General features: G+C 44.3%; 1 protein-coding gene across 1 annotated transcript; it reads left to right on the top strand.

Moving 5' to 3' along the window:
* Positions 1-3,349: 3,349 nt before the first annotated feature.
* Positions 3,350-12,804, top strand: F7 (coagulation factor VII). The gene is given in 9 exon segments (XM_030468382.1): positions 3,350-3,619; positions 6,050-6,210; positions 6,801-6,825; positions 6,919-7,032; positions 7,797-7,937; positions 10,246-10,277; positions 10,279-10,353; positions 11,622-11,742; positions 12,168-12,804. Coding segments are annotated over 9 exon segments (1,278 nt in total). The 5' UTR covers positions 3,350-3,549; the 3' UTR covers positions 12,707-12,804.

Raw genomic sequence — 12,804 nt, 5'->3', positions numbered from 1 at the left:
AAGATGGTGGTAGAAAATCAAGAATCGAGTTTTGCTTCTCTGTTCTGCAAGGGTTTTGGTTTGGAGTCAGTTTGGTTCCAAAATGCTCTGACAGATCGATTCAAGCTAATTGATTCATCACTTTTCAGGTATTTATATTTATTCATTTCACATCAGCTGACAAGACAGTGGAGTCCCCAGCTGCATTTAAAAGCCTTTGCCAGTGGTGCTGCTGCAGCTGTGACAGTCTGGGGGCAATGTCTGGGGAAGGGCTGCAACACACTTAGTATTGCTCCTTACCCACTGAGACAGGTGCCATTAACAAACTTTGGGGTATACTGCCTTTATTTTAAGTCTAATTTTTCTGTGTCTTTTGTTTTATTACCCAGTATCTTCAGATCTTTCTCCTCAGGCAGCAAAAGAAGAGGAAGAAATAACCCACATCAACATTAAAAATAAAATTTTAAGCATTATAGTCAGAGCCAGTTGCAAAAAAAAAAACTGAAAAATATTACCCCCCCATCTTCTAGCTTCAATTTATGAAAATATTTAGTCTATAAGGATTCATAATTCAGTCAAGAAGCAATGAATTTTCTCCTGGAAAGAAAGAATTCTCTTTGGAGATCTAAAAAGTAAATACTTTGCTTTAAAGCTTAGGGGCACGATATCCACATATTTATAGATTAATACAACAGAAAGAGGAAATTGCTATCTTGATCACAGGCTTGGTTTGCTTTTAATTAGTTAATTAAATGAATGGTGGCAAATTGCTACTGCTATTGGAGATTTAAATTGAATTTTCCATAAATTCATGATGCAGTTTGTTGCCAGGTCTTTCCTAGACACAGCCTTGTCAGTTTACTCAAATGGCCTCTTGTGGCCTTGTTGAAACAGAAATAATTGATTCATTTTTTTTTAAGTTGTTCCTAAGTGCTGACTATAGAAAACTCATGTTTACATGACCAGGGACTGGTCATGACATGTCAAGTTGCACGGTTTCCACCAGATTCCATACCTGTCTTCAACCCAAAATATGAAACTAAAAAGCCCAAAATGGTAGGATTTGTATTTATTCGTGTTTCTACTACTGTTTCTGCTCTAGATTTTTTAATTTCACATTGTTAACATTTTTTGTGCTTAATATTTTAAACTTTTTTAAAATTATTTTTTAAATAAAGCAACTTGGGCACATCCAACATACGCCAAAACCCTGTATTTTCTGAACAGCTGTCCCCAGACTGATTCTAGTAGCACTAATGAGCAGCAGGGGTGCATGTTTATATTAATATTTTCCTTGGAATTGTTCAGAAAACATAAGCCAAGGCAGAAGCCTGCACTGGCAAGGAGATTTGTAGAGCAGGATACCAGGGCAATTCTCATGAACTACAGCAAGACCACACAAGAAGAAAAATGAAGTAAGGCTTAGGGATCTTCTGGGGAATTAAAACTAAAGAACTGATATTTGGTACCCTCACTGAGGTGTGAGATGGTGAGGACGGGGAGCTCTTCTTTAAAAAGTTCTTTAACCAAAAATGTACTTCTGGCTGTTGTTAGAGGGCAGCAGCTTTGAGACGAGCCCTGTGAATATGAAGTTCATGAACAGAGCCATAAGACTGCTGAATCCTCAGTGACCCTCCTCGCGGGCATGGTCATCCCTATCTTCTCTGATGAAACCTAATCACATGATTTTTTTCTTGGAAGACTGTCCCCATATGAACTGACTGTTGTTCCCAGCACTTGGGCTTCTCCCTGGGCTCTAAAAATAGTGAGTGTTTGGCTGTATTCCCAAGCAATAAAAGCAAAATCTTTCATGCCTGAGGGATGGCAGGAGAGGAAGAGAGAAAGCAAATACTGTGTCAGTCCTAAAGCATGTACAGGGTCTGCACACTACGAAGGGAGAAGATGAAAAAGCAAAGGGGAGCTGTGGTGCAGAGGTTCTGTGGTGCTGCTGTGGGGTGGTGGCCACCCAACCCTCCCTGGCAGGGAAATACCCACCCAGCCTAAGGAAATGTGTCTGGTGGGGTGATAGGTGTCTGGGGCCAGGCTGGCCTCTGGTGAGGGAGGCACAGCCTCCTGCTCTGACCTGTCTGACTTACTCAAGCAGACAGGGATAGATCTTTCCTCCAGAAGATGAGAAAAAGAGGAAGTTTCCAGCAGTTTTAACAAGTTTAGCTTTGGTCTTGCTAAGGAGAACATGCCCTTGCTATTTCCACATCTTTTGCTTGCCGTAGGCAAGCAAACAAGGAATGAGGATCGTGTTGGAAGGCTATGAGATGTGGAGCAGGTTCCCCCTCAAAAAAAAAAGCAGAGATGGGGACAGCATGGGGCTGCTGTAGGTCCTTTTGTATTCCAGTAATTGGCCTCCTTCCTCTGTCCTGGGACAGAACTTTTCACCTGTCCCTGACCGTCTCAGGAACAGGGCTGCTGGGATTTATCCAGGCTGTGATCCAGAGGAGTGCCTGGATGCCCACCCTTGGGAAAGCTATTTCCAAGCAGGATATCCAGCTGTGTGCTCCACCACCAAACAACAGGGCTGCATGTGAAGGATGGCCAGGAGCCCAGCTCCCCTAAGGATCACAGCTTCTGCAGGGAACTACAATGAGTTTTGGCAGCAAAGTTCAAAAACAGCTTCTGCTTTTTTCTGCTGTGGTGTTCAGATGCAGAGCTCCCACAGCCCCCCCACCCCCCCTCTTTTTTTCTATTCAGGATGGGGAGAACAACCTGGAAAATACTCTAGCCCTCAGGCAGCACATCACTTCCCATAGGCAAACATGCTCTTTACCTCTCTGCTATCTTAAGTAAATGTTTCCCCAAGAATGTTGGCAGGTCTCTAGTCTGATGCTGTTCATTGATTTCCATTAAATCAGAGGACTGCTTGCTTTCCAGATAAAACAGTGCCTGCAGATCAGCCCCTCAGCCCCCTGTTGTTACTAATGAAATAGAAGGTGGATCAGCTCAGCATCTCTCCCAGCTGGTACAACTTGTGCAGGACACATGGATCTTGCAATAAAGGCGAAGACAAACAGCGCAGGGGGTTTTGTGCTGGTTAATTAGTGTCTCCAAGCAAATCTGGCCACAAGTGCAGAGTTTCAGCTGATGACAGAGCAGTAGGAAAAGGCAGATGTCAGCAATTCAACCATACTCCAAAGCACTGAGACCACCCCTTGACTGCCAATGCAAGATAATGACCAAACTGCTGCTCTCTGCATGTAGGGCTATACAGCCAAGCTAATGCCAGACATATGGATACAGGGTCCCAGTGTTTCCATTTCTCATCAAAAAGGCATCTTAGGTGGTAAATGAAGGGCTGGGTTAGCAGTCTGTGTGATGAGAAGCCAAGGTAGGAGAGCACACTTCAAAACCAAGCTCCCTGCTTGAGGGAAAAGGGCTCAATGCAGGATTTGCATGTGCCATGCTGCTTTGCTTGCCGTGGTGTCATGGATCTTTTTCTGTTTCTATGACTCGCCAGCCCCTCCTCTGGCTCCCAGCATTTGAAGCTGAGCTCTTTGGCCAAACAGCCCTTGCTGAAATGTCAATACACTACCGGGACGCTGGCTCACAGGGTTCACCATGGTTTCCAGGCTCTGCATGGATTTGTTTCTCTGCTTTCTGCTAGCGATTCCTCTTTCTCTGGATGCAGGTATGTTGTAGGATACAACTGTAGTTGTGTTTACTGGCAATGGACCTCTCTCCTGTTGCCGAGATGTAATTTTCATTGCAATTTTTGGGAACGGTTGCGTATTCGTCCTGCCTCCAGTTGTGCCTGTGAGTTATTCTAAGGCTCTTGTTTGCTTTCAGTGATGGCATCCACACACTTTTCTGCCAACTAAGGGAAAGCACCTCTAGGATGCTAAGTGAATCTGCTACCCCACTGTGGAGACAGCAGGCAAACCGTCAGCTGTCTGCCCACTGCATGAAAAGGAAAAAACCCAACTTGGCTTTATTGTTACTTCATATTGAACTGTGGCTTTTTTCAAATCAGAGAATCAATAGTTTGTTATTCAGTTGATGAAATTAAAGAGGTGAGGGTCCACCCCATTTTGGCAGTGGTAGAAAGCAGTGAGGTGGTAGCTCTTTGGTGGCTCCAGAACGTGTCTGCAAACCAGCTCCCAAATTAACAAAGTAGTTGCAGCTAGGCATTGACTGGGTCTTCTGCATTGCAGTGAACAAAGCTGGAAAAATACCTACCAAGTCAAAAGCATTCCTATGTAAATAAGTGGAGAAAGCAGAAATGAAAACTGGAGGATGCCACGTGCTCAGGCATGCTCCAAGGTTGGAGTCTGTGCCTGTGCACTGACCCATGTGTCATGTATCTGAAGTATAAGGTTAATTAAAAGTCTTTAAAGAAAGACATATTAAATGCAAACATACAGCCTGACTTTGAAGTCATGGGAGACAGACATTCCTACAATGTTCATTCCTACAATGGACAAATGTTCATGAAGCACCCTGGGATAAATTCAATGCATGCCACACAGTATTTCACTCCTTCAAGTAACTTTAAAATATAGGGAAAACCACCACTATTTTGCATGTAAATCATCAGACATTCTGATTAGACACAAATGTTTAGAGGCACCTCACCAGACTGATAAAAACCTTCTCAGGATTTATATTTTTGTGCTTCTCAATGAAGACGTACATGACTCTTGTCCTTCAGTGACCACCTCAGGGCCTTTCCAGCAGGTAGGAGGCAACTCCCACTTTCTAGGGGTCATGCAGTGGAGTACAAATCCAAATCAACCCAAAATCCCAGGTGAAACAGTTAAAAGAGCTGAAATGTAAGTTGTTTTCATGAAGCTCCAGAATCTCCTGATGATGTGGAGGAGAAAAAAGATGCAAAATGAATTATTTCAAGCCTTGTTCTGTATAGCATGAGGATCAAAAATACAATGCAGAACAGGGAAATCTTGCTCCTTATCATGAATTATGGTGGTAGAGCATAACTGTGTGGCTCGTATCCTGAAGCTGAGGAGCAGATCAGCATGGTGACAATCCCATCAGCTGTTCCAGTGAACATGTCTGTCCACTGGAAATTGACAAACCTCTGCCAATGTCTGCTCTCAAACCTGTGTACCCAATGTCTTTCCAAAGCACAGCAGAGATGAACTGGGGGGAGAAGACCCCTGTGGCTGTGGCCTGTGGTTGCAGCTGCAGCAGGTAGGAGCCATCTGCAGGCTTCAGTAGGAAATGCAAACAGCATCATCCACCCTTCCTATGCCTCTAAACATGGCCTTTTTTAGAAAAGGAACTGAAAGATAAATATATTAGAACGGTAGTTTTTAAATTGTGGTCTGCTAGCAGCGGGGTAAGTCCCTTCTGCAAGTCCAAGGAGTGAAGGGCTCTGAGATAACATTGGTGAGGAAGGGAGCCCTGGGAAGTTAGGGGTGACTGTGGTTCACCTGCCACCAAGTCACCTTCTGTAGCAAGTATGGGAAAACCAGGTGCTGCCATGCACATCAGCACCAAATAAATCCACACGAGCTTTTTGGCTGCTAGAAGTGAAACAAGCCATGCTGTGCTTGTTGAGATGTGCAACAATGAGTGGGTGGCAGGACAAAAGGACATGGACTGAAGCTGTGCCAGGGGAGGTTTAGGTTGGATATTAGGAAGCACTTCCACATGGAGAAGGTGATCAGAAATTGGAATGGACTGCCCAGCGAAGTGATGGAGTCACCAGACCTGGCAGTGTTAGAGAGAGTGGATGTGGCACTCAGTGCCATGGTGTAGCTTATGTGGTAGTGTTAGGTCATAGTCTGGACTTGATGATCTCAGAGGTCCTTTCCAGCCTCAATAATTCTGTGATGTTGCCTTAGGAGTCACTGACATACAGCACGGGTGTAATAGGCCAACTTCTCTCGGGCTGTGGCCTCAAGCTCATGTGCTGCCACTTCACCTGGGAGGTAGGCCAGGGAAAGGAGGCTTTTTCACATTCACCCATTTCATCTCTAAAGCACCTCAGAAAAAAAAAGCTTGAGAAGCAGGAAAGCTTCCAGGGAAATCTTACCCCTGTCCTCTCTGTCTGGAGGGCACAGGTGTGTGACAAACAGAACACGCCACTGTTTTTCAGTCTTTCTCAAGCAGGAAGAGGCAAACAGCATTTTGCAGAGGAAAAGACGAGCCAACAGCTTCTTTGAAGAGATAAAACTGGGGTCCCTGGAGCGAGAATGCATGGAGGAAAAGTGTTCTTTTGAGGAAGCAAGAGAGATTTACAATGACAATGAAAGGACAGTAAGTACCACAGGGCTGGGTGGGTCCTCACTATCCAGTGGGCTGCCCCTACTCAAGGGTGGGCTTTGTCACTTCAAACCCATGGCAGAAAAAAAAAAAAAAAAAAAGAGCAGTTTGTGTCCTGCTGCTTGCATTTTTCTGTTGTATTTACATGGGCACAAGCTGCAGGAATGCACTGCAGGAGGGCACACTGCATAGGCCACCCCAGGCAGTGATGATCTGGGGAGTGCTAGGAAAGCTCACACCCTCTAAGTTGTCACCCCGAACCCCCAATATTTCCTGTCTTGACAGTACCGTAGATTATTGTACTGTGCAACATCTGTTTCAGTCAATCCCACCTCAGCTGGAGAGAGGTTACTGATGGATAACCTATTGTTTTGCATGTTACACAGTGTCCTCTTCTACTAGTATATGAGAATAATGTAGAATCTAGAAAATAACGTAGAATATTTTATGGATATCAACTGTCATAAGTTATACAGGCACGAGGAGCATCACTGTGGCTGCCTGTAACCTGTGTGCTACAAGGGCTGCAGGACTTAACCTAAGTTAATTTTTCTTTAATTAAATTTCACATCTTTTTCTTCCAGAAAGAGTTCTGGCACATCTATTCTGGTATGATCATTCGGGATGTTCTAGCATCTGCGAAACCACTCCCGATGCCACAGCTCTTCACGTGAGCCGGGCTGACACTGAATGTTTTTGCAGACCCTAACCAGTGTGACTCCAACCCCTGTCAGAACGGTGGGAGCTGTGATGATCAGTTTCAGGATTATGTGTGCCGCTGCCCCAGTGAATACGAAGGCAAAAACTGTGAAACAGGTGAGCTCTGGCATAGCTTATTAAAATAAAAACGTCATTATTAATTCACATGCAAGCCATGGAGATGAACAGTAGCAATCATGATCATTCTGCTTCCTTCTCACAGTGACAGCTCCTGTTCACACCGCCTGCAGTGTTGTGTGATGGCTCTAACCAGCTAGCAGTCAGGCACTGCAAGGCATCAAGACCATTATTATCCTATAATGATTTCATAAAAAAAAAAAAAAAAAAAAAAAGTAATTGCCTTTTTCACATGTTCTGAGAGGAAAGGAGCAATCTTTTCCTATGCAAGTGCATAGGACAGATCCAGTGGTTGGTTAAGACTTCCCATTGCTTTCAGTGGGCACTACATACTGAATGTTACACCCTCAGAATATGCTGAGTCCAAACAAGGACTTTGAACTTGTCAGGTCTATCCAGGCAGCCTCAATATTCATCCCAAAGCACCCTTCTGCCAAAGGGCAAAATATAAAATGGTTCTCATTTTTCAGTCATGTATTACAATGGTTGCCAGACAATGGCAGAGAGACTCTATAAAGGCAGACAGATTTAATTCTATGTGTGTGTCTCTTAGGTAGAGACTTTGCCTCCCTCATGCCTAGGTCTGCCTTGCTTTTGTCAAATATGAGTTTTTTCATGTACACAAAATCACAGAAACCTACTTTGCAGCCTTACCTCCCCGCCAACATTCCCCATTGCCATTGACTCATGGTAAGTGCCACAACCCCCATTTGGAAACCTAAATACTCCTTCTCTGACCTTAGCCCTGGCCGACAAACTGAAGTGCATTTATGACAACGGTGACTGTGAGCAATACTGCACTGATGAGGGCTCTGAAACACGAATTTGCTTCTGTGCGGATGATTACGCTTTGGCTAGCGATGGCGTGTCCTGCGTTCCCCAAGGTAAGGATAAGTCAGCCCTGGAAAAAAAGTTTTCAACATGTACACATCAGAAGGGGTGTGAGGTACCTCATCCATCAGCTCCCCACCTCTTCTTCAAGGACAGAGTCCATAGCAGTAGGTTTGGGGTTCTGGTGCAAGTTGGACACCCCGGAAAATCAGTTGGGGAAACATGCACAGAGAGCAGGAAATCTTTTGGACCCCTTCATACCTGGCCCCAGAGGTAAAATATTTGGGGGAAATATTTGGTGGTGGCAGTATTGTTTTACTATTAGATCTCCAATCTGAATTTGTGAGTATGGATTTCATTACAGTATTCATTTCAGCAGAGGAATCAGGAGACGAGAAGGCCTTTTAAAACCAAAGAAAGGAAGTTACTCTTTTTTTTATATACAATTCCTGTTTGGTGGGACCAATACACTTTTGATATTCCTCTAGACACTACAGCTAGATATTTCTTTTACTCCTCAAAAAAGGTAAATTTCAAGTGGGACTAGGACAGCACAAGTTAATTATTTTTCCAATACATAAGCTGGCACCTGACTCTGTTTCAAATGCCTACTTCAATTACTTTATTAGAGGGAAAAAAGAGACCCCTGGGGATATGAAAATAACAGGCAGAGCTGCAGGGAGCATGCAAAGTAATTTTGAGGGGTACTGCCCACCTTATACACACCTCAAAGGACCAGTCATGCAGAGAACTGATAATGACAACCTCGCTCTCAACAACAGCAATTTCATTAGAAAATTATTTCTAGTAAGGTGCTTATCCCTTATTACCAGACCCTGCAGTATGACGTGACAGAGAAGCTGCTTTTGTTAAAAGAACAAAGAATTCCATATTCCCTATAGGCTTTGAAGCACCTCTTCCTCTGCTAGAAGGATGTATTTGTTGTTGCTTGCTTCCTGGGCATCACATATCCGTAGCACTCACTGTTGTGTTGCAAGGAAAAAAACCTGTGTACCTGCCAGGCCCTTCCCCATCCTTCTGTAATCTCTCATGGTGTCCCTTTCAAATGCCCAAGCTTGGCATTGCCCTGCATGCAGTGTTAGAGGGGTTGGGTTTGTGTTACATCCATGCTGACCTGCCACCAGCTGCCACCAAAGAGCAGGTTCTGTTTCTCTGTCCCTTGCATGTACCTGTAAAATCATTGAATTACAGAATTTTCAGGGTTGGAAGGGAGCTTTAAGATAATCTAGTTCCAACTCCCCAGCCATGGGCAGGGACACCTCCCACTAGATCAGGTTGCTCAGAGCCCTGTCCAGCCTGGCCTTAAAAACTTCCAGGGATGGGGCTTCCACAACCTCTCTGGTGGTGGAAGCTTGATGGGAACCTTGATGCTGCCTTTGCATCAGCTGAAGTAATTGGCACGTTCAGGATATTACATATCCATGAAGAATGTGGATTAACTCAGTATAAGCTATAAAGCCCTGGCTCCCAAAGTGATAGAGAGTGAGGAGTCTTCCTCACAGCTTCATTGCAGAGTGATATCAGTATCACTGGTTGGAAGGTACAATGTGTTCAGTCAAGACAGATGGCACACAAAGATAAACTTTCTTATTCTGGCAAGAAAAACTCTGTTGGGTGAAGGATGTACTGAAAATAAGTTTTCCTCTGAAATGCAGCTCAATTATAGGTTCACTCCTCAAGATTTGATTCTCTTATTGACAATCTTTACATGTGTGCTCAGGCTGAAAGCAGATTTAAACTGAACTGTGCAGTCTGGAAGAATCAAGGATGCTCTGGACCCAAGAAAACTAGGCAAAGTCTGCCAGAAGGCATACCAGAAGGTATAGGATATCTGCTCTTAGAAGATCTTCAGGTCCACCCAAACAAGGGATATCAAGCTGCACATCCCACGCTTAAGTCTGTGTCTCATGCCATGGATTCTGTATGCTTGGTAGCTGTTTTAAGTCAGTAATGTTGCTGGCAATACGTGAACTACAAGACTGACAGAGTAACTTCTGCTCTCCAGCCCACAGCCTACCTCATTGTGTTGACATATATGTTAAGCAGGTATCTTGTTTGCAAAATACAAGGGGTTTGTAAACTCCTGTGGTAGGTGAATATTTGTCAATAATACTGTATGAGCCTGCACTCCATTTGTAAAATCATTTCTGGCTGTTTCCAAAAGATTACGTACAGCCTGAGCTGCTTTAAATTACTTCTGAGCATCCATGCTCCAAGACTAGAAACCCATTTTTCAGCTAACATAATTTCACTGAAGATCTTGTGCATCTCACAGAGCGCAACAAAATCACATTTGCTGTCCTTTGGGGGTTTTTTTTCTTTTTTTTTTTTTTTTTTCAGTTAAATACCCATGTGGAAAAATACCAGTGCTGGCGAAAAAAAAATGCAACTGGAAGAGGGAGAATAGTAGGCGGTTTAATCTGTCCTCCAGGTGAATGTCCATGGCAAGTACGTTTTCAGAAACCTTTCATTGCCTTTTTTTTTTTTTATGAAACCACTCTCTTAAATTAATTGTTTTAATTCTATCATGTTAAAAAAATCCATTAAATAAATTTCAGGTCTAGACAACCAAATTCCTCCTTCATCTGCAGCCAGCAGGTCCACAATTTCAATTATATTCCTTAGCTTTGTTCTGGAGTGCTTGCTTTCATAGGAGTAAAATGGTGGTAACACAACATCCTCTACTTCCTCATCCTTTAGTTCTTACTGCCTGGAAGAATTCTAGCTATAGCACACAGGGATAAGCTCTTGGCCAGAATAGTCAGAGTCCATACTACAAGATGGAGAAAACACCAATGGAAAGAAGCCCCTCTCCTAAATTCTCCAGACAATCAGCACTGTATTCTCAAACACAGTTCATAGAATCACAGAATCATAGAATCATAGAATCGGCTGGGTTGGAAAGGGCCTCTGAGATCATCAAGTCCAACCCTCGATCCACTACCACTGTGGTTCCCAGACCATGGCACCAAGTGCCACATCCAGTCTCTTCTTAAAAACCTCCAGGGATGGAGAATCCACTACTTCCCTGGGCAGCCCATTCCAATGTCTGATCACCCTCTCCGTAAAGAAATTCTTTCTAATATCCAACCTAAACTTCCCCTGGCACAACTTAAGACCATGCCCTCTTGTCTTGCTGAGAGTTGCCTGGGAAAAGAGACCAACCCCCACCTGGCTACCCCCTCCTTTCAGGGAGTTGTAGGGAGTTATGAGGTCTCCTCTGAGCCTCCTCTTCTCCAGGCTGAACAGCCCCAGCTCCCTCAGCCTCTCCTCACAGGGTCTGTGCTCAAGTCCTTTCACCAGCCTATACAAGTTTAAGGAATACATCAGTAAAACAATTAGGAGATCAGTTTGACAAAGGTTGCAGTAGATTACAATTCTTGAGGGGGGTTCTCAGTGTGGAAGTTGTCCCTTGGCAGAGAGTGCTGAGGTCTCCCCTGAGCCTCCTCTTCTCCAGGCTGAACACCCCCAGCTCCCTCAGCCTCACCTCATAGGATCTGTGCTCAAGTCGATTCACCAGCCTGGTTGCCCTCCTTTGGACCCGCTCCAGGACCTCAATCTCCTTCCTGAACTGAGGGGCCCAGAACTGGACACAGGACTCAAGCTGTGGCCTCGCCAGCGTGAAGTAACAGAAAGAAGCTATGTAAAACCTGACTAGTGAGATTCAGGTCAAGTGAATGTTTAATGTAAGACATTAATTTGTTTTCTTTTGGCAGGCTCTTATAATACAGAATAAGATAGAGAAATGTGGTGGGACCCTGCTTTCCCCAGAGTGGGTGGTCACTGCAGCTCACTGTTTGGAGTTTACTCAGCAGGAGCAGCTTCGGGTGAGATTGGGTATGTATCTTCCCCTTCTGATGTTATTCAGCCAGAGTGAAAAACAGAAAGCTCAGGATTAGGTAGAATAAGGGAATCATTCTTAAGAATCATAGAATCATAGAATTGGCTGGGTTGGAAGGGACCTCAGAGATCATCAAGTCCAACCCTTGATCCACTACCGCTGCAGTTCCCAGACCATGGCACTGAGTGCCACATCCAGTCTCTTTTTAAATATCTCCAGGGACAGAGAATCCATTACTTCCCTGGGCAGCCCATTCCAATGTCTGATCACCCTCTCTGTAAAGAAATTCTTTCTAATATCTAACCTAAACCTCCCCTGGCACAACTTGAGACCATGCCTATGTCAGACTAGAAACCTTCCATCTCTGCAACTTCTGAGGAATCAAAACGCTCCCCGACTTGACCATTCATAACTTTTACAGGTGAACACGCAATAAATTATGATGAGAAAACTGAGCAAGAAAGTGGAGTTGCCAAGATGATCATTCATGAAGGATACACGAACGGGCAAGTCAATCATGATATTGCCCTCCTGAGGCTCGAAACCCCTGTGAATCTCACTGACTACGTGGTGCCCATCTGCTTGCCTGAAAAACGCTTTGCCGTCCATGAGCTCTCCTCCATCAAGTTCTCCACAGTGAGTGGATGGGGACGCCTACTCGATGGAGGTGCCACCTCTTCTGTTCTGATGAGAGTTGATTTGCCACGTGTCAAGACGCAAGAATGTGAAAAGGAGACTGATTTAAATATTACAGAGAATATGTTCTGTGCGGGAGACCTGACTGGAGTTAAAGACTCCTGCAAAGGAGACAGTGGTGGACCTCATGCTACGAAGTACAAAAACACTTGGTTTCTGACTGGAATTGTCAGCTGGGGAAGAGGATGTGCTGTTAAAGGCAGCTATGGAGTTTACACAAGGGTATCCAAATACATTGACTGGCTGAAGAAGCACATGGATTAATGATGGTGAACCGGAGCATTTCCAGATCATGTTGCCACCCCTCAACCCCTCTGTGCCTTTTTCATACTAAAGTGTTCATTCATTATCTTAGATATGGG

Source organism: Calypte anna, chromosome 1, assembly GCF_003957555.1.
Source record: "Calypte anna isolate BGI_N300 chromosome 1, bCalAnn1_v1.p, whole genome shotgun sequence".
NCBI classification, from domain to species: Eukaryota; Metazoa; Chordata; class Aves; order Apodiformes; family Trochilidae; genus Calypte; species Calypte anna.
Note: the sequence above shows the minus strand (reverse complement) of the source record. Positions and strands in the feature narration are given on the sequence as shown.